Genomic DNA, 24,144 nt, shown 5'->3' with positions numbered 1-24,144 from the left:
TTGCAACTTTTGTTGCAAGTGCTTATTGCATGCAACATTAAAAGTTTAATATATTTTGGTTTCAAGGTGAGATTTTGACTTTAAAGTACATATTTCTGCTAAAATATATGTTCTTATTTCTTATTTATGACACAGCATTTTATAAGCTGCATGTTTTGGGGCACTTAACAAAAATTTGTATTAATGGAAAAACATTTATTGTGACATAATTTCTCTCACTAGCAAAGCATGAAAATACCTTTAATGAAAGCACAGATTGTCAAATGGAAAGTTATGCCTTATTTGGATTTAGTTAGTATTATTACTTTCGTCATCAGATTTTAAAGATCTGTAAAAGTCAGAAACTTGTACATGGAAAGTAGGTCATTCTTCTTGGCACTTTTCGTTGGGACTGCCTACTGTGTGCATATGGCAGATGAATATTCTAGAAGCCATTAAAGGAATTCAGAACTTTATTATGTGCATAACTTCTCATAGACAGCAGTAAGTAAAATGCATTTCGTGGCTGTAAATCATGATGGGAGCGTTGTATTCTAATAACAGTTGTAATCTGATCCTACATCACCTAGATAATTTTAAGATGCCTTTGCATCAGAAAAAATTTTATAAAATACTGAGGTCCTTTACATCATCTTTATTTGCACATGCCATGCTGCAAACTTCACAGCGTGGTGCATGCAATGTTTTCCCACTCACCTCACTTTACGACTTTACAGCTGGTTTAATTTGTCCACTGTGTGTGCAAATATTCATTTCCTGACTCCCTCTGCATTTTTAATTTCTTATGATTTCAATTTGAGGATTGATGATACCTTCTCTTTCCTAATTTTTGCACTCACAGCTCCAAAGAGTTGAAAGTGAATGCCTTTTCCTCTGTCATTTTCTATATACATGCAATATCTTTCCATGCAGTTGATAAGTCAGAAGATCTAACTGGCTATGTTTTTATCATAGTCCAGTTAATTTTTTTTTTAATAGTAAATGTACTATTTGCTGCATTGTTTTGCAGTGCACAAGTATAATAAAAAATCTCCATTTGGTTATTTCTGTGCTTGCAACATTATTTGACACAAGCCTTCATTTGTTGAATGAAAATATTGCAAAATTTTAAAAATATTTAAATTAATACAATGGAGGACATAACATAATTGATTTTCTTCAGTTTGAATCATATAAAATTACAGTAAGCAGTTTTCAGAGAAACCTAAAAAAATATCTGTGACATCATTTTTATAAAGTATGGTAGCAAAGATATGTAAATTAGATTACTCAATAATTTTACTATTTATTAATATGAAGAAGACACTACAAAGAAATCTGGTGATGGAAGAAATATTTTTCAAAAATGGGATTTTCCAAGATTTAAAGCAATTTATAGTTTTTATATTACTTTATTTATTCATTTCAAATTTATTAATAACAATTAAGATATATCCAGATGTTTTTAAAGTCCTTCATAGTAAGGTTTATTGCTAATTGTTTTTGTTTGATATATTTGCTATTAAACAAAACTAAATATAAACATTAATACAATGCTATATGGTAATACCTCAGTTTTCATCAATAATCTGTCTGAAAACAATCAGCAAAATTCAAAACCGACAAAAACCGAGGCAATTATTTCCATATGAATCAATGTAAATCCAATTAATTCATTCTAGACACTCCAAAATATATACCAAAAACACATTTTGTAGAGAATAAATATAGTGTTTAATACTAAAAACAATAATAAATTAATATAAAATGAATATAAAAGACTAACATAAAGAATAAATGAACATTTAACATGATATTCCGAGGACTGATGGCTCTGGAAACTTTCTTTGGTCCCATGATGAAGCTAAAAAGAAAGGAAAGCAATGAAATTGTTTGGCTAGATGCGTGGAATAGTGCTCACACAATGAGAAACAACACCACACTGAGCAAGAAAATGCATGGGTCGACCTTTGTTTTCGGTGAGGTGCCGACGAAAATCGAGACAAATTTTTTGTGAAAAAATCAACAAAAACTGAGGTATTACTGTATCTACTTATTATGGAAAAATAGTAATAAAAATATGTGGTTATTTTTTTTATAAAGAAGCAAACTCAATATTAAGATTCAATGTATCAAACTAATTATACTGAAGAGCTACTATAGCTACAGGTTTAAGTAATTTAAGCTGTATCCTTTAAAATAATGATAGAAGTTTGATGATTATTTTACATCATTATATAGATGATCAGATACCATCTTACAAACAAAAATGGTATGCAAATATTTAGATTTTAATTGAAAATTATGACATCAAATTTGAATAAAAAAATTATTTTAAAAATGTAATTATACAGATGTTTCTATCTGTATAGTCCCAATAGTTCAGATCTCATTCATTTGGGAATTTTAATCTGAAGAGATCTGTTTAATCAATTTATTTAAAATCATATTTTATGACTAATGACTTAAAACATGCATAAGTTCATAAAATTATAAATTTTGTCTTTTTTAACCTGTATTTTACTTACTATAAAGCTATTTTTAGTAGGAAATCTTTGTCTCAAACTCTGTTTCAAATTTTAATAGTATTTAACAGTAGGAAACTTTTAAATTATTTTATACAATAATTCTATTATACTTTTCTGGCTGAATAAATAACTATTTCTAGCAAATTTCCATTCTGAATTTTAAATAATTTTCAGTTAAAACATGAAAACTTTTATTTATTTATATATAATAAAGTTTGAATAATATAATAATAATTTTATGTATTTTTATATAATATAATAATTTTAACGATTTTTTTTTTAATTTTAAAATATTTTAAGAATTAGAAATTTGATTTATATATATAATGTAAATAAACTTTATAGTTTATTTACATTTTATATATATTATAGCATTTTATTGAATAAAAATAGAGTATAAATTTGTATATTTTATATGGTTTCAAATGTTTTCATTAATTATTTATACACTCTGTATAATCAAAGTCAGTCTAGTTTTAATTGTCTTGAATTATTGAGATTGTGTATTTTCCATAACTTGTAAATATAATTTCACTTTACTTACAAAATTAATTAGATTTTAAAAAATTTCAACAGTTGTCTAATATTTTATAAAAAAAAAAATTTATCATCTCATTTACATTTGAAAACTTATTTAATGTAATTTTGAGAGAAATATTTTAAATTCAAATCTGTATTTCTCTTAGTTGTTTAAATTTTTTAAGAGCATTCATATTGTAAAATTTAAGTTAATTTAACCACATAAATAAAACTTCTAAAGCTATAATTAATTATATATCTTAACTGTAGAATTAAGATGCATTTCTACAAAACTAAAACAGTATAGAATTACAGTAAAATTTAAAGTTTGTTTTTACTGGTAAGAATTATATTTACAATATATTGAGCTATTTAATATAAAACCAATATATGCATATATTATGTTTGTATTAAGTAAAATTCATATATTAAAAGTGTGTTTTATTTGCAAATTTTATTTCCTCCAATTACAATGCAATAGAGCATATTATTTATTTATAAATTTATTGTGCTTTCTATATTTTATCATATTTGATATAGTTAAATAATTTTTGTTCTTATCAAAATATTTATTAATATGTATATCACATTAAAATATTTTTCTTATATAATAATTGTACAATAAACAATCTCGAGTTTCTTCCATAGCTTCTTGAACTGTTTATTTGACTAGACTGTTATTATTCATATTATTTTCTTTACTGTGTTTAATATTTGAATTATATGGGAATTTTATTTGCCAAGATCAAAATCAAATCTAATAGTACTAGGCAAATTAACTCAAGACCAATAGTCTTTTCTCCAAATTTAATGTTTTTATATAGTAATATCTCCTAAATAGTATAAAGAAAATAAAACTAAAAATGTTATAGAATAAAAATTATTATAACATTTCTATTAAATATTTGAATAATAGATGATGATAGAAACTGAGCATTGTTCTTAAATGTTTCAGAAAATTATATTCAATTTTTTATAATACATTTTAATAAAATATCTGTAAGATAATGAAACAAATATTTCTGTCTATTTATGGCAAATTCTAATGAGAGATTACGAGAATTTTAGTTAAATATGTACATTTTAGAAATTTATTTCTTAGTTTGAATTTGGTTAAACTTTGATTGGAAAATTCAATAAATTATATTATACTATAAATATTCAGCTGGTTCTTGAGATATGATGATATTGTTGAAACATTCTAAGACTAAATATTAATAAAATTTTGCTCAATTTTATAAACTTGCATCTTATCTACACTGTAATATTTTTGTAATGATTTTTAAATTTGTTGATATGGTTTTACATTTTATCAGTGTCAATATCATTATAGTATTTTAGAGAATTGGCTTGGAAGAAGTGTTCAAATTCAAGTTCTTTTCATGGAAAAAAAAAACATTCTTTCATACTTATCACTAACAAATTCCATCTCTTAAGTCTGGACCTTATAATTCAGCCTGTTTATTGGATAAGTTGCAATTGTGTACAAAACTATTTAATTTGGCTAGTTAACTAGACGAGAGCCAGTTAACAGAAAAATGTGGATCCTTTTCTTTATCTTCAATTGAAAGGTCAATACAGGCCTGGCCAACCCGCGGGCCGCATGCAGCCCATCACGTTAAATTGTGTGTCCCACTAAGCGACTTTATATATATCTTAAAATTTTTGTTTCCTGTTATGTGTATACCAAAACAATTAAATAAATGAAAATTTGCATGTGTCATTGTTATAATGCGCAAGTGCAAGTACGAACTCTTGGTATAACAATAAAATCTTATTCATTTTGTATTTGTTTTACTTTTTTAAAAGCATGTTTGCCTAAATTGTGGCCCACCGTAATATTACACGTGATCAAAGTGGCCCGCAAAACAATTTGGGTTGGCCAGGCCTGGGTCAATACATGTATTGGAATTCACTTCATCATAATAAGCATTCCATGCCTCTAGTACAACAGGAACAGGGAGCATAGTTTAGAGCTCCCTATTCCTGTTGTATCAGAGCCATGTAATCTTATAGCCAACAGAAAGCTGATCTTCACTGTTGTTCTGGCAATTTTGATCATGTAGAAGTAGCAATCCATGTAATGATCCCTTGATTCTCTCCAAATCATGGTTACTGTGAATTTTATGGGACATACTCCTTTCAGCTACCTGGTTAACAAAAATAAAATATATTATAAATTAACTGTAAGGAAGTCTTATAACCATCATACAGCATAGATACTTTGAAGTCTTACCATATTATTTAAATAATTGTATTTAATCAAAGTAATTTATGGCATAATTATGAAAACAGAGGTTGATCTCTTACAAATAAGTGAGCCTGGTAGGAAATTCTGAGTTTAGATTTGGAATTTGCATCAGAATTAGTAGAAAATAGTCAAATTGTTTATTTAGTGAAATATCTGTTAATACAATTACTAACAAAATTTGGTTATCTTTTATTTAGATCAAATTCAAAATTAATTAATTAATATAGTCTAGAAAGAATTTGGAATTTAGTCTTACAGTTTAGTAATTTGATTTAGGCTTTGATTGTAAGATAGTTTATTAATTATTGTACTTTTAAATCTTCTGAATTCTTTATTTCTTTGAAATGTGGAAGAATTGTAGATTAAGATATTGTAGATAAATAAATATTCTAAAGATTATTTATTAATAATAGATATTAAAAATGTTTAAAGTATAGCTTAAATTTTATATTTGAATAATATGTTAATATAATTTTAAAATTATAATTTATATTTAATAATTTTTTTTCTCAAAGGTACAAATTTGAAAGGAAAAGCCCAGCTAAATTCTAATTCAAAAACTAATAAAACATTATTTTCATCTGCTTCACAATCTTTTTTAAATTTCACCACTAAGAAACTTACCAGTAAAGGTGCAGTTTCAAAGACATCTAGTTTAGAAAACAAGGAATTTCCATATACATTAAATAAAGAGAGTTTTGTGAGTAAAACTTTCAATTCATCAAAAAATTCTCAAACACTTGGAGCAAATTCAACAGGGAAAGCTACTGGTGAATTTTGTTGTAAAAGGAGAGGAGTTTCTGTGTCTTCAAATAATATTGGTGCTTCAGATAAGAAAAAATTGCAAAAATCGGAACAAAAATTACAGTCAAAGAATGATGACACAGTCATAAAAAATTTTAAAGCAAAAAGATTTTTTAGTTGCAGTGATAAAGGAAAGAACAAAAGTCTTGTAAACAGTAAAAAAACTTCTACTAGTAAATTATGTATTTCATATTCAAAAAATAAAAATGCTGAAGATAAAATAGATAAAGTTAAATATAAAAAAGATAATGAAAATAAAATCTGTGAAAAGGATAACGATCCAAATTTAACTCTTCAAAATCTGTGCAAAAGTGAACAAGACCATGCTGTTTCAAAAGAAGATTCTTTTTCTAATAATTGTAATTTTACTAAATCTTTAAGTGATGATACTTCAACGAGACGACAAATTAAAGGTCGTCAAAATAATCCTGATATCAAATCTGATTCTGAATTATATGGAGATATTCACTTAAAATCTGTATTGAAAGTATTAAGAAGCAATCTTAGTCCAGAGGAGAAACTAAGTGCAATTAAATATAGTCACGATTACTGGCAGAAAATTAAAAATGGAGAAATAGCATGTGATGATTTAGATAAGTTTACTGAGAATATAACATTAAAATCTTTAACTAATTCTGTTAGAAGGAATGATAAATTTGATAGGTTAACTACAGATCATGAAATATTTGCAAAATCAAATATTAAAGAAAAATGTACAAAAACTGGAATGAAAACATTAAATAAAATGACTAGTTTACCAGTATGTTTGAATATGCCTAAAAGTAATTCTGAACAAATTGCATTATCAAGTAAATTGGAAGAAGAAATATCAGTTACTCAGTTGGAAAATGAACATGTTGGAAATTCTGCTTGTAATATTTCTGTTAATGTTTCTGAAAGTGCACAATTAGCAAAAGGTAAATATTTTTCAAAAATATCATATCTATAAACTTTTTTTAAGTTTTAAGATCATCTTCATTTATTCAACTAACACAGTATATATAAATCCTAAATATAAAATTATTTGTTTAGTATAATATTCAATAAAAATTAAAACACTTAATTTCAAGATTATGGAACTTGATCATAAAATCAGTTTTAATAAATTTAAATATAAGATGTAAACAATAATAATATTTAAGAAATATTAATTTTAAAGTTAATACTGTATATACAGTCAAACTTCTAAATCTTGAATTTTAAGGGACCAAAAAAAATGGTCAAGTTTGAGTTGTTATGGAAAGTTCCACATATTTTGAGGTATATGAAGAATAGAAAATTTTTTATTCGAGCACAATGTGTGACTGAATTGCAGTATATTACATTAATCTAAATGTTTAATCTACAGCATTAATGAAACTAAACATTTCCAGTAAAAGCAAATTGTAGGAATTAATAATAATAATTATTCAGGCCAATGTTAGCCTATTTATAGATAATTTGAGAAAATATCTGTTGCTTATTTTCAGTATTTTGCTAACAAGTTTCAACTTTTACAAAGTCAGTTTTTGTAATACAAGTAGTCAATGTATTTTTGGAATTTACCTGTTAGTTCAAGAACTGTTTTTTAGTTTTTACAGTATTTTTGCTTGTGTGTTCTCTTTTTGCTATCATTCTAAGATTTTTGCTTTGTTGTTTGACAGAGGAAGATGAACATATTAATTTGTGATATTTTGTGATGAACACATTTTATGATACACATTATTGTGTATCATAAACTGTTTTATAAGAGTAAATTTCTTCCAACAGAATCAGTTCTGTTGTCCTACGTCTTGCATTCATTTGTTCAGGCATAATTTATTAGTGAAAAACTGAAAGCCAGGAGAATAATGAAATGCAATGCAGATATCATGGATGATATACAGATTTCATGCTGCCCAACCATTTTCTACTTTCTTGTTTTGTTTGTTTTTTTGTGATAGAACTACTTATAGAATCATTGAATGTTTTTTATTTTTTTAACTGCTAAAAATTTTACTAAATACTTTACTACTGGCTAACTTGCTCCACTAAAAGTTGTTTTCACTAAATTTTAATACTCCTACAAGATCTGATGGGTTTTCCAACTAAACTGGTATCTGTTGTCATGAACAAAGAGTATATTGCTTGGTAAAGTGGCTTCAGTATGGCTGGATAAACAAGTTTAATTTGAAATAGACTGTCATTGGCTTGCTTATCCAGCTGTGTTAAAGCTGCTTTACCACAAAATGCATCAAAAGGATTCAGAGAGCTTAATTGGTTGGTCAGCACCTGCTGAGTTTGACAGAAGGGTCAGTGTCAAGATACATGAAAATTTGTGTAACTTTTAAGAGTAGAAAAATACATTATATTATATAGTATATTTATAAGACCAACAATCCAATTCAATTTAAGAAGAGATTCAGGATTAGAGGTTTTACTGTATTTATTCCTTAAATGTTAAAAAAAAATTATTTTTCTTAAACTATAATTTATATTTTTTTTATAGCTTCTGAAAATAAATATTTTAAAATTAAATATGATATTTAGGATTTCTTAAACGGGATCTTCGAATCCCGGCTGTTATTTTTTTAACTGGGGAAATTCACTTTTTTTCTTTGTTGTGTTAAGGTTGAAGTTTTTCAAACAGAGTATAATTAACTCATAAACTGTCAGAATACATTTGTATTTATTAATTTTAAGCCTGCTTATTAATTTTTTAAATTTTTGCTTGTTATGACATCTCACAGATTGTCAATAATCAATATATATTTGTGGCAGGACTCTGAAAATCTTTTACTTGTCAGAACCTGTAATATCTTAAACAATTGTACCAATGCATCTTAATTTTAACTATGCCCAGTAGCTTCAATAACTGCATTATGCCAGGTTGTGCAAATTGGGCAAGGATAGATATGAGTACGAAATCTGCAAGTATGAAGTTTTTCTTCATAAACCTGATTACTAAAGCCAAACGAACTGCCAAATTATCAGACTATAAGTTTGATACCGCTATTAAAGCAGCCAAGGTAGACAAATCAAGAATACTTGAGAGCAAAAGAAGTACTGCAACGCATCTTGAAAACGAACTAGAAATCTTCGACACTATGGGTGAAAAAACATATAACATTTGTCTGCCTTTAAATGCATTAAAGACAATTCCACCCACATCCATTGAATTGGAAAGGGCATTTTCAGTAGCGAGACTTTTCATTATTAAAATAATAACCAGATTGAGTGATTGGAGTATTGACCATCTTTGGTTTTCAAAATCTTAAAATATAATACAAAATATTATTGTAAATTTTTATATTTAAAAAACGAAAATACCTTCTAAGTTAGAAGTTTTATCTAAGTTCATTTTTTCTTTAAATTTTCAATTCAATTCAAAGGCATTTTTTTAAAGCAGTTTTGAACAAACTTTAATAAATTTTTTCTATTTGTGAAAATTTCTATGTAATTTAAAGGTAATTTTAATATATATTTTACACAGCATTATTAATATTATGATTTTAGAGGTTGGAAAATGTATTAAATTACTTTTAAAAATGAAAAATAATTATAACATTCAATTTCAAGATATTTTTTGTTTTAAAAATAATTAGTCCAGGATCCCAGAAAACATTTCACTTTTCCCCCAAAATCCCAGGACAAGCAAAAGACCGGGAAATGAGAAACCCTAACCATGTTGTCTTATATAAGATGATCATTTTTTTTTATTTCATTTGATGATTATTATAAATTAGAAATGATGCTGCTTTATTATAATGTATCATGATACAGGATGTCCAAATTATCTGTACTTCAAACATCAATCAAAAATCAGGAATGGGAATATTTTAATGATTTTCACATGAAAGTTTGAGATTAGGCTGTTTTAACAAATATTAAGTGGTATCTGATTTTTGTATTGATATCTGAAATTGAAATCTGAAATATACAGAGTATCAATAAATATAATTTATTGATACTCTGTATATCTTTTATTACTACAATATACTTTACAAAATTAATAAATTTTCAATGATATTTTGAATAACTATCAAGCTTGTTCAGTATTATATGATTAAAAATTGTATGTATACAAAGTAGTACATTTCAGATCTTGTTTGAGCAATAAACAGATGCTACACTATATATAATTTTCAGAGAGTTTTGTTTAACATCATAAATTTAAGATAAAATTATAAATGATTAACATGTTGATTATTTTTTAAGATACAAATAAAGTTCTAATTTTAACCATAATTTTATGATCTAGGAACTCCACCACCAAAATCACCTGTAACTATTCAAGATTGGGTGAACTCCATCGATTTGACAACAGGAGATGAAAGGTATTTAAAATTTTAATATTACGTATTAGTAAAAAAAAAAAAGAAGAAGAAATCATTAATTCCATACAAAAATAATTTTTAACAATATATGACATTATTGGCATAGTAGCTTGGAGACAGATAGTATATAAGAGGACATAAAGCAATAATTTTGTCAAATAGCTACAGTTATATTCTTGCTGTATAATGGCAAAATTATAATAAACTGTGGTTTCTTAGTAAAGTTATGAACATATTTTTCAGTATATACAACTTGAGCAGAGTAACTGTAAATTTTATATAATAAGCTAACTATCATATGCATCTGCAGATAAAAATTTTAGCCACTGAAATAAAATTGGAACAGATTGTTTTGACTTACAAAGGGACAGAGGGATTGTTTTGACTTACTTGTGACATTGGAGTCATCAATTTTGATTAAACTCAGCAAAGATATAGTGCATTTGCTGTGACTGACATGTTTCAAGCAGTAAGTCACACTACTCAAAATTAAACAGGAAACTTCAAAATTGCACAATCATTAAAACCTTCATAATTTCTACCATGAGGTATGCCAATTCCTTAATCAGGAAGTTGGTGTTTCAAATTTGTCAGTATCAATGTGATTTTTTTTTTTAATAAAACTATAATTTTCGTCCTATTCTTGGTATTTTTAAATTGATTATATTGTCAGAGAGAAAAAACTGATTTATTTTTCAGAAAACTACAAATGTACAATACAATAAGCAGGGTAATAAAACAATAAAATAAGCCCATTTCAAGTAACAAGTCAATGTCAAAAGCAATATTTATTTAAAAACAAAACTTTTTTTGCATATTTATGTACTTATACACTCTGGCAACAGTCATTGTGTAATTGAAAATTATACCACCAAAATGTACATCTATGTCAGCTGTGCAATATTTATTTTTATCAGAAAATCAACAACTTTATAAAACAACAACAGAATTGTTCATAATTAATAGAGTAGCACTGAGAAATTTTATCTTGAGAAGATGTAATAAAATTACATTCTATAATATATTATCAATTAATGATAATATATTAATAGAATTATTAATAATAATAATTCAAATATGATAAGGTACACATGGTTCTCCTTCAGATTACACTCAAACCTGTTTTTTGTGCAGTCTTTTTTTGTGCGATTTGTTTTGTGTGATTTTTTGTGTGTGGTATATGAATTTCAATCAAATTGGTATACTGCACAAAAATAATTGCACAAAACACATTACACACACAAAAAATCGCACAAAAACAGGTTTGAGTGTAGTTGATGACAGAGAAATGTTTTTCCAGTGACACATGTAAATCATCTTGTTGTGAAAATGCTGCATTTATTCAATGTGCAAACTGCAGAAATGTTTATTGTTTCACCTGCTTCTACAACAGTTATCATTCACAAAGTTCTGCTCCCGAAGAGCAAACAAATTGAGTAAAGTTACTAAAAATGTCACTTTTACTAACAGATTTGATCTTAAATAACAATAATTTAGTTTATATCTTACTCTCTTCCCAAATAAATTATAAATATATATTACATATGATTCCTATATATACTGCACATGAATATTTGAAAGTAATTTTTAAATAAATATAATAAATTTAAAATTATCAAGAATAAAATGAAAATTATAGTTTTATATATAAAAATTATAGTAAATTTTATATATATTTAATTTTCTTGTTTAATTTTGAATAGTGAGCCTTACTACTTGGCACATGCCAATTATTGGGGATGCAATATATCCTCACCAAGTTTGATCAAAATTGGTGACTTCAACGTCATGCCATCTCCTTGTTAATCTGAAGGACATATTCTCTAAATTTATCTGATAATAATAATTGTTTATTGTTTTGATTATTGTAACTTTTACCAATATTTAATTTTATGGTTCAGAAAAATTTTTTATTTTAGATCTGTTCATATATTTTAACATTTATAGGTGAAGTATCAGATATGCGTAAACTATAAATATAATATGTATTTTATAAATGATGAATTGATATTAATAGAATAATTATTTGTTTGAAATATGTTTTAGTTTCATTAAATTTTAACCAAACAATATATTATAGTTCATTAATAATTAATATTTATATTATTTGTATTTTTTTATTAGGGCTCTTTTATGTCCAAAACCTCTCTCTCTTGATAAACATAAAAAAACTTCATCTATGTTGGAATCACCCACTGACAATGAGTTTCACAGTCCTGCAGAAAATGAAAATGTTCATGATGGATCAACAGAGGATACTTTAACCCTGGGAGCAGAAGGTGAAATTATATTACATATTATTTTAAAATTAGAAAAATATTTATATTTAACTAAGATTACTTTTTAGTAATTATCTAGTCACTGTTTTTAAGATAGTACAGATTCATCAAAATTTAGAAATATATTTTGATAATTTTTGATTTATCAACAAACAAATCAATCAAGTGTCTTTGTTGAATGTTTTAAATGTATGTTCAGGTGTGGTGCTGTTTTTAATTTTATATATCTATATATATAATCAAAATGAGATGATGATGATGATGATCATTATCATCATCAGTGCAGAGCCCAAACTCCAAACGGTTAGGAGTTGAAAGTTGAAATTTGGTACACAGTTAGGGTACGCCACGAGAATGCACTAAGAAGGGATTTTTCTAAATTCCTCCCCACGGGGTAGAGGGACAGGATTAAATCTTCTAAATACATTACGGAGACGAGTTGATGATGATAAAAAATTAGCGCTGAGCCCAAATGGTTAAGAGTGGAAAGTTGAAATTTGGTACACAGTTAGGGTACATCACAAGAATGCACACTAAGAAGGGATTTTTCGAAATTCCTCCCCACGGGGGAGATGGACAGGAATAAGGCTTAACACTTCCATCAACAATGGAATTGTTAAGAGAAAGCGATGTGCAAGACGCAGATGCAGTTTTTTCATTTTTGCGGGAAATCAAACACATTTTTAGACCTGTCTAAAAATTCTCTAATTAGTCTGGAAACAGGGGATCCCAATTCTTGCATTCTGTGAAAATGGGTAAGGTTGACTATAACGTAATAATCTTAATCTACACTGTCATTAATTTTGCCCGAGCAATGCTAGGCCCCCCCTAATTTTATATAATACCTAAAAGATAACTCCTTGTGATTACCTTTAGAAGTTGCTTTCTGTTTTAAATATTGCCTAGTTTTCAAAAAAAATCTGGAGGTCTCAGGTCTCCACATTCTTGAAAACTATCTATGCAATGAAAAAGTATGAACTGCATGTTTATCTGGGTTAAAAATAAAAAGTTAAAAAGCTAGATATTTTTTCAGATTTTGTACAAAATTTTAAATATAAGGAAAGTTGAAAAAATGTGCTGGGGGATCTGTGAGACCCATATGACTACTGGAGACTTAAGAGAAAAAAATTCTTAAATGTGAATACAGTGGAACCTCATTTAACGAGCATCTTGTATAACAAGTGATTTTATATAATGAGCAAATCAAATTTTTAAAAAATGACTCGCTTAACAAGTGGCATTTCACATAACGAGTGACAAGGAGGAGAAGTCTCGGATTGTCCACATGTTCCATCGTGCTATTGTCTCTGATTTCTTTTTTTTTATGTTTTCTGCAAATTAAATTTGCGTTCCAGGTTGGTTCATTCCATACTAGAAGAAAAGATGATGATGATTCATGCTCCTTAACAATGTATATTGTATTTTTTTTTTTTTTTTTTTGAATAAATGTTATACGTAAAATGCTGTATTTACTCGCATATAAGACGATCTCGCACATAGGACGAGGTGTGACTTTAAAGATCAAAATAAAGAAAATGAGATTTATTAATACAATTCTAATTTTATTTCATTTAATCACAAATAAATTATTATCAAATGCACGTATTAAGGCGAACAACCATGTTTTCTTGACGCTATCACCTTTTTGTCTACTCGGACTCGCCCTCCAAAGCTTCATTACAATTCTCCTCTTTTTCACTGTTACTCCACAAAGCATCATCTTCTGATCCATTAAATGGATTTAAAATATAGTATTTTCTGAATGACTGCCATCAGTTTTTGAAGAATGCTTTTCCATGCCTGATACCCATGTAGCAAAACCAAAAGATTATAATGCACATGACAGGAAAAAGTTTATTTTTAATGATTCAGAATGTACAAATATTCATTAAAAATACCAATTTAACAAATATGAAATAATTACATTTATAATCATTGCTAAGTGACCAGCTATTTTTGGATCATCTCTTTAAAAGTGACATTCACCTTGATCTCAATAGCACTCTGCTATAATGGCAGCATGAACTATGCATGGTTCACAAAAATTATTGCAAAAATGCAAAGGATCCTTTGCTTATGTGTATAGAATGACCTAGGTTTTTGAAGCAGTGAAAATTGAATAAAAACCTCGTCTTATATGCAAGTAAATATGGTATTTGAGTATTTTTCTCGGCATGGAACACATTATCATATTTATGCTTAAATTGTCAACTAGGACTTAATTTATTACTAGGACTTATTATATTGGATAACTGGTTCTGCAAGTTAAATATTCAAATCAGAAAAAACAGTTTTTATCACCTGATTTCTGATTTGATTATTTAACTTGCAGAACCAGTTATCCAGTATAATAAGTCCTCGTAATAAATTAAGTTCTAGTTGATAATTTAAGCATAAATACATAAGTTAAGGACACAAAGGCATAAAAGTTGAGCATTATCATATTTTACATTAATTTCTATGGGAAAAATTGTTTCGCTTAACAAGTGTGTTGCATTACAAGTAAGAATATGGAATGAATTATGCTTGTTAAGTGAGGTTCCACTGTATTGTGAAGATAAATAATAATTTGTATCAGAAAACATTTTATTTATATCAAAGTTTTGATTGTGATTTTACTTTAATTCACAATTATAAATAATTATACGTCATAATAAAAAAATTTTTTTATAAATTTAAAGTTTAATCTATATAATATATAATTTTCAGTAATTACCGTATTTTACGGACTATAAGACGCACCTAAATTTTTAAGCAACTTTTTAAAAAAATACCTATAAGATGCTATGGACTATAAGACACGCCTGAATTTTGGAGGCAATTTTTCGAAGAAAAAAGTGCGTCTTATAGTCCATAAAATACGGTAAATTTTCAAACATCAACTATAATTTTTAAGAAATCAAGAAGAGTTAAAAGTTAGAAAGATTATTTTCAAAATTTAAAATCAAAGAATTTTAAACTAATTAGTTCATTTTTTCAGTTATATTGCATTCTTGGTTTATTTGAACTAATTATTACATGAGGTTGTTTAGAATACTCAAAAGCAGTATTATGGAGTTGGATGGTTTAGGGCAGAGTTGGAGTTGGTAAAATTGTTTTGACCTTAACTCCAACTTTGAATTTTTCTATTAGTAAAATGTGAAGTTTGAAAAGTACTTTTTAGTTAGTATCTGAAGAAATTTCTAAGGAAATAGACAATTTGATGAATATCTTTTAAGATATCTAAATTTATCTATAAAGGCTATTTTGCACCAAACTCTTATGTATATTGTACATGATATGTTCTATATTTTCAGAAAATAACTTTTATTAATTTAAATGAATATATTCACATAAACCTTCAGTAGGAAATGAATTATTTCCATAGCAGCTGGAGCAGGAGAAACTATTTTACAGGCCAATTTAAGTTACGTTTTCCACCAAATTGTTATTTTATCATGTTTAATTTTTTTTCTTTAAATTGATTAAATTTAAATCAATTTTTGATAATTAACAAATAAAAGTGAAATTATTTTGGCCGATTAAGATGTGTTTTTCTTTATGTACTCAAAAATTTTTCTAAGGTAAATTTGTTATATTCATTTTTTAATTCTTACTGTAAATTTTAGAGAGAAATTTTAGATAAAAATATTCAGGTTTTCCGTAGTATCTTTCTCATAAAAGGAATCATAGTGTGGCATTTTAAAAAAGGGAATGGTCTGAGTCAGAATTGCACATTTCAAATTTGCTAGAGTCAAACTATTTCTTTTTACCAACACCACCATGCTGGTTAAAAGTTGTATTAGGGGGACTATAAAAGTCAAAGGATTTCAGACAAATATGCATAGATTTAAAAATTGTTTATATCTTATTTGGTATGTACATACATTTCTGTTAAAATTTATAGTATAGATTATCAAAAAAGTATTTTTGGTTTTATCGTATTGGTTCATTTGGCAGCAGTAGAACAGAAAAGCTTGGCATTTTACATTTAATTGTTTGGAACTACCTATGTGACATGAGAAAGAAGAAAAAGCTGGACCATTGGATGCCCCACAAATTATCAGATGCAGTTGTGTGTTCTTTACTGTTCTTGTGTAACAGAAATGATTCCTTCTTGGACAGGTAGTAACAGGGATTAAAAAAATGGATCATATAGATAACAGGAGGAGGTTTTTTCAATGACTTGACACTGATGAACATCTAGAATATGTCAAAACTGAGCTTACATCCCAAGAATATTTTGGTTACAGTTTGGTGGTAATCAGCCAAAGTTATTCCCTATACCTTCTTCAGACCAGGAGAAATAATCACAGCAGACTCCTAATCAGTGAACTGGGCATTATGAAAAATCAAGTCAGCTGCCCTCAATAAGAAAGGCATCATCTTCCTACATGACAGTTTCAGACCACACATTACAAGGAGAACACAGCAGAAATTACACAAGTTGAACATTGAAGTTTCGTCTCATCCTCCATATCCACTGGACCTTTCTCCAACAGACTATCACATCTACTCTCCAGAAATCATCTTGAGGTAGAAACACTGTAGACAACAAGGGAATGTCGAAAACCTCCTCTTTGAATTTTTGACTTCTAAAATATCAGATCTTTATGTATGTGATATAAAATTACTCCTACCACATTGGCAAAAGCATGTTGAATATAATGGTTCTTATTTTTCTTATTTCAGTTAAATATCGTACATTGCTTGAGGGTGGAGCTAAGATGTTTTACAGTTGGCAATTAAAAATTAAAAATACTTTCTTGAAGACCCAATATATATTAATTTTACAAATTTAACATGGTTTTAAAAATTTTGACTAGAACATATAGCTTCAAAGTGAATACAGTTAGTTCAGTTAAGCAGAGTTTGGATTAGTGAGATTGACTATTATTAGAAAATCTGCTGAAATTATTTCGTTGTTAGCTGAATTTTAATATTAATTATTGAAAAATTATGAAACATTTAATGGAAATTATACAAGGCATTTAAAATACATAGTCTCATTAATTTCAAAGTATAAAATTCTTTTCTACTTTGTCATTATTTTAAAATATAATTGTTGTCTTAAATTTATTAATTTCAAAATTTTAATCTATTAATCAAATGTAATATTTTAATTTCTTTTCAGCTCACAATTTACATGGTGTTCATGGATATATAGCAGGCAAAAGGTAAATTTTTTTATTTTGATATCAATTAATTTTCATAACTTTTTATGTTGGGTAATAAAAGTTAGCTTTTCTTTTTAATGCCACATTTTTCACAAAAGTCTCATAATTCTATATTTCACATATAGTTATGGAAAAATGCAGGTTGTCTGAAAAAGAACTGACAGATTATAGAAACTCATATTTATTTTAGGATAACAGATACAGCCATATGATTTATTCTAATTAGTGAGCAAATTGAGAAAGATTTCTCATCTTTAAGAAATCTTAATATGTGCATCATGTCTCAATATTGTGAGATCACAATATTGAGACAATATTCAGTCTTTCTCTATGTATTATATGACATGTCTTGAATGAGTTTCACTGCATTTATTATGCAACCTTTTAATTTTCTACATATGTAACAGGCATTTGAAACTCATTCTATAATTTCATATGAAAAGTTCAAAGGGATTGTCATGAACAGGTAGAAACTGAATTAGTCCATTTTGCTCATTTCATTGGTTAGGAAAAACTTCATTCAAAAAGTCTACCTCAGTATCATAAATCCTCACTTAATCACACATGTAAATAGCCTCACTTTATTACCCATTGCTGTCTTAAACATTTGTGGGCAATTAAGCAAACAATTTTTCTCTTAGTACCATAAAGGCTGGTTTCCATTAACAGAAAATTAAATTCATATACACATACAAATGGAAGGTTTCATTAAATATATGTTAAGTCAAAAATTGATAAATGCTGGAATATTTTTAAACATTTATTCTTTATCTAATCAAAAATTGAATTAAGTCTTATTATTTATACAATTAAATTTTTTTTATTCATTTTGTAATATTTCTAAAGTCAACTTTATCAATATTTTAATGCATATCTTGAACATTACTAAATATATTTATAATAATTAATTTTAAAAACTAGTTCAATTTTCAAATGTTGTCTGTTATAAAATTAACAGAGAATAAAATAAAAGGTTATATTTTAAAAAACTGAACAATGTGTAAAATAATTTATAAAGAATTCATATAAATGTGTATATACACTCATAAATAAATATATCGTATTTGTTTCTTCATATATAATTTTGATTTTTATAATTTTAAATGTTAACCATAATTGTAAATATTTTAGGTCTGCTGATGCATCTCCTAGTACCTTATCACCACAACCAAATAAAATTACTCTTGATGATTTGCGTTGTAAACAAAATAGTTTTAATTCAGAAACATCAGGTATCTCTGGTATATCAAGTATATCAAGGTAGTTATGTTGTTTTCTTTTGTAGTGTAATACAATTATTATTATTTTATTTACAATTGAGTTACTCTTATGAAAATAATTATTTTATTGATTTCATAAAGATTTAAATTAAGAAAGTTGATCAATTTTATAATTAAATGATATAGTGAATCTTTTTTCAAGCAATAAAATAATAATTAATCTTGAATTTTTTGTATTTAATAGAATACAAAATAAATTTAAGATGATAATTGTATGCTAATTATTTTATGATTTTATTACTTAACTTAGAATTACGTAGGTTTTATGCTTAATTTTGTTGTGCTCCTATTTTCAAACATCATCACAAGTTATTTCTAACTGTACTGTTTGCATTTGATTCAGATACTCAGCTTCAATTTTGTGTTAATTGTATCTTTAAGACATTTGGTTATTTTTATTGTGTGAGTGAAAAAGTATAAAAAGCATTTCAATAATACATTTCTTCTGCTGTAAAAAGTAGTCAAATAATAATCAGATTTTTTCAGAACCAAAGAAAAGTACAAAAATGTTATCTATATGTCTGTATTGATTACTTGATAAAAATTCAATTGCAAAAACTTATGCCTGCATCATATTACTGATTCATTAATATCTGCATTTTTTCAGAGAACATTACACTTAATTTTTGAATATTTGTTTTTTGTTACTACTGTATAATCATATCAATTACTTCATCACTTAATTTTCTGAAACTGTGTTTTATAATTTTCTAGGATTCTCAAACAGAAGACCATGCTACTATTTAAACACTTGGTGTTTAAATAGTAGCATGGGTCAAACAATCATATAGCGAAGTACATACCAAGTGTGTACTTCTCTATATGATTGAATTCATGTGATATAATATGGAATAAAGTTCATTAAAAAATATTGAAATATCAGTTAAACTTGTATAACTTCTTTAAAAGAAAATTAAGATATTTTTAATCATAATTTATATGTAAATAAATTACTATAGACTAGAATCATGCTTTACAGATATCTTAATAAAGTGTTTTGAAAGCATTGTTGTGATTTATAATTAGAAATTAATAAATATTAATTCATTTTCAGTGTTGAATCTCTTCTTGAAGCTCGTAGAGAGGATCCAGAAGAGATTTTATTAGCACTTGGATTTGGTGGAAAGCAGAGTTATGATCCTCTCTCTAGGATTCCTCAACGCTTCTTGAAACAGCATTCTCAAGTTCGAGGAGTTGATATTAATACATTTTTACAACAGCAAGAGGATTTATATCATCGACATGATAACAGTTCTCTTGGCTACATGGGTCTTTCAGGTCAGTATGAATCACAAATTGGAAGTAGTTGGAGCTTGCCTGCTATGAGCAAGCAAGAGAACTGTATAAAAGATATTATCATACGAAATATTGATTCTCATTCAGAAGGTGCACGGAAATCTAAGAAAAAAATGGGTGTTAAATTTGTAGATGGTGTAAATAACGAATTTTTACATCAACACTCATCTGACGATAAGACAATTCCTTGCATATCTGTGACAATAAGCTCTGAAGATTCGAATCAAGTCCATGAAACAGAAAAAGATTGGTGGCAGCAATATGTAGAAAAATCTGATGTTACAGTTCTTAATTTTAATGAAATTCAAAGTAATTGTAACTATTCTTCAACTGACATTTGTGGCAGTTTTAAGCTTCAGTCATCTCAGAAACGTATGATCCATTCAAGTTTAGTTTAGTCAAGTATTTTTTTAATAAAATGTTTGGAAGTAATAGTTACTATGGAATACTCTGGCTGCCTTTGTTTTGTATTAATGTAAATATCTGAAATACATTTGAAATTTTTAAATATTATTTTAGATTATGATATAAACATAATAAATTTCAGTGATTATTGTTAAATATATTACAATAATAATATCATTGATATCAAAAGCAATTTGAATCAGATATATTTCTAATTTGTCATTAGTTCTTTTGAATTCATTAAATTTTTTCAGAATTATTTTTATTTTGTCACAGGTTATGTAACTTTGTTATCCAATAAGAGTCCAGCTGTATCATTTGATCATAAATTAATATTTACTTATTACAGTAGAGAGTCGTTAATCGGAACCGCCGGTAATCGGCACGATTTTCAATCGGACTGTGTCGTGCTGAATCGAACGTTTTTGATACTAAATTTACTTCTAAAGTATAATTTTCATGTTTTTATATTCTTCAATTTATTTATTTTGTTTGTACAAAATGCAGAAATAATTTTTAACGATACGATAGCCTCGATTATTATTATAAAAATTTTCGTTAGGCTTAAAATCAACGAAAATTCAACATGAAGCGACACGCAACGGAGAAAAATTTGAACATTGGACAGGTTAATATATTTTTTCGTACATAATTGGTAATCGGAACAAATGACTAATCTGAACCACCCCAGTCCCCAATTGATTCCGATTTTCGACTCTCTACTGTACTATAATGATATAAAATTTATTAATAATTAAAATGATAAATTTTGGAAATTCTTTTATTTATCTAACCATTCTAGATTAATGGTAAATTTTTCTGTGCATTATATATAAATTTTTTTTTTATCCATCCAATGGATGAAAATAAGCTGTGTGTTATACATTAAATAGGTCCAGTAATTTTAGTGTCTTAAAATTTTTTTTACATTTTTATCTTATTGTGTAGCTGCACAGATACAGCACAATGGAAAACAAATCAAAATGTACAAGAATTTTGATTTATTTTCCATTGAATTCAAATTTATTGTCTGATGATGATGATGATGATATCAGCAAAGTATCTCATAATAGAAAATAAATGAGAACACAAATTAATTTACATTTTTGAGGTATTTGTAATTATTTTTAACAATTTAGTTTTTATTATATGATTTTATTTTCAATGCTTTATAGATAGAAGGCATATGTGAATCATTCTGTAGACTATCTATACATTATCATCTGATTCAATATATGCATGAAAAATTAAATAAATTAATATTTCAGAAAAATATATACATTTGTATGTGAATATACTATTAAGAGATGAAATCTACATTCTATATGAAAAATATTCTTAGATTATAGATTGGATTCAAATCTGGGTCTCCTACTCTAATATATTTTTTAATGAAAATTTATATATAAGATTGCTGATTTTTCATTTAAAAGCAAGCTTTATTTAATGTTGACATTTTGCTATATATTATATTTATACTAATTTATAGTATTATGCATGTTATTTTAACTGTTATATACTATGTATTGAATGCCACTTTACTATGTTTCCATTGTTTGCTATCTGTGTAGTTAACAGTAGTTAAAATTGAAGTTGTTAATGGTGTTATATTTATATTATCATAACTTGAAATGTGTGCCAAAAGTTATTTTGAGTGATAAATTAAACATTAATAATCAGTATTATAAATATTATATAACTTTTATAAGTTAAACTATCTGTATTTAAATATCTTTAGAGCAATACTTTGGATAGTAATTATAGCTTTTATTTCAACTTGTTATTTTAGAAATTTAAAAACAGTGAATTGCATTGAAAAAACTTTGATCAAATTTTAAATTTTAACACTAATCATCAAAAAATAAAGGAAAAATTAAAATATTTAATATAATTTAAAAATATATATATTGAGGAAAACTATTATTATGTTAAATATAGAGTTGAGATTGATTAAAAGAAAAAGTAATGTAAAGACAGTAAAACCTCACTTTGTGACCACTTCAGTTGTGTGGCCACTTTTGAAATTCTCCTGTAAAACTGCATAAGTTTTAATATAAATCAAACTCAGTACTGGTAGCCATCACACTTAAACAGTCAAGATAGAAGTATCCTAAAATTATATTTATCTCTGCTCACATGGCCAACAGACATGGACAAGAAAACCCAATGTTTCTAAATTCAATGTATTGTTTAGAATGCTTTAAATGGAACTGAGTGTTGTTGCTATAGTTTTGGAACAGTTTGTTGAGATCTCTAACAGGATGACAGTCAAATAAAATATATCTTCATTTTCACTTGACATATTAAATTTATCTCTAGAATTTAGTAAGAAGAAACTATTATATATTTGTTCAATAATTTTATGCAAAATCTGGTAATATTTTGTAAAAATATTATGTAAATCAGCAATGATCAGTCTGTTACTGATTGTTACTTGCAACACCCAATGAAGAAAAGCATCAATTAGCCTAATTATTAATAGCTTAATTGACATTTGAACACTTTGGACACTTGCCTATTTAGTGACTTCCTTTTAATAATTTTTTATGAATGTTCTTATTAAAATGCAGTATTTAAATGAAACCCTTACTATCATTTCATAAACATGTTGATTCTGTCTACATATACTAAACAATTTTGTTCAGTATTGTACTGTACAGTACTTGAATGAAGCCTATTGCAAGTAGTTGGCATTCACTATACATATATTCTGTATGAAAGTTTGAATTACTGTATAATTGCACAAATGTACAGTATTATGTGAATTTATTTTATTTATTGTTTACTTTTATAATCTACATTAAACTTTTAGCAGGATATAATATGATACTCTATTTATATATCAATTTTTTTTATAACCCCACTTAGGTGACCACCTCACTTATGTGGTCAGAAATTCTATACATTCTATACCCCATATGTGGTCACATAAGTGAGGTTTTACTATATATTTAATCTATTTTTATCAAAGTTAATAAGTTCTTATCACTACAGAAATTTCAATACTTTTTGTATATACAATACAAAGAAATGTAATTATTAATTACAACATTATTGTAATTAATACAGTATTATTTATATAACTACCTCTCATCCAAATGGAAATCATTGTTATAAAATATCAATATATCAACACCTTAAAACTCCAGTAATAGAGGTTTAATAGCCTACTAATGTTTTCAACCAAATCATGCATTAGAACAAATTTATATGGAATGTTTGAGGAAGAACTCATATCACTTGTATATAACTAAATCTAATTTAATAGTTTTAACATCAAAACTATCAACATTTTAAGAAAATGAGTATATATAATGTTATTTTTATGAGTAGAATGAAGTGAAACTTTATA

The 24,144-nt window shown here is 26.5% G+C and overlaps 1 protein-coding gene across 2 annotated transcripts in view; it reads left to right on the top strand.

Annotated features, from left to right (window-relative positions):
- The window catches only part of olf186-M (Ki-ras-induced actin-interacting protein-IP3R-interacting domain olf186-M), a 126,442-nt gene that overhangs the window by 43,896 nt on the left and 58,402 nt on the right, over positions 1–24,144 (top strand). For both annotated transcript variants that reach the window (XM_067264155.1, XM_067264154.1), the window contains 6 exons: positions 5,793–6,998; positions 10,301–10,376; positions 12,501–12,655; positions 17,769–17,811; positions 18,943–19,071; positions 20,146–20,369. In XM_067264155.1, coding sequence (XP_067120256.1) covers positions 5,793–6,998; positions 10,301–10,376; positions 12,501–12,655; positions 17,769–17,811; positions 18,943–19,071; positions 20,146–20,369 — 1,833 coding nt within the window. The remainder of the gene's footprint in view (positions 1–5,792; positions 6,999–10,300; positions 10,377–12,500; positions 12,656–17,768; positions 17,812–18,942; positions 19,072–20,145; positions 20,370–24,144) is intronic.

This window comes from Centruroides vittatus, unplaced genomic scaffold (genome assembly GCF_030686945.1).
Source record: "Centruroides vittatus isolate TY-2023 unplaced genomic scaffold, ASM3068694v2 contig_1824, whole genome shotgun sequence".
Lineage (NCBI taxonomy): Eukaryota > Metazoa > Arthropoda > Arachnida > Scorpiones > Buthidae > Centruroides > Centruroides vittatus.
The sequence above is the reverse complement of the archived record's forward strand: the minus strand, read 5'-3'. Positions and strand labels throughout refer to the sequence as shown.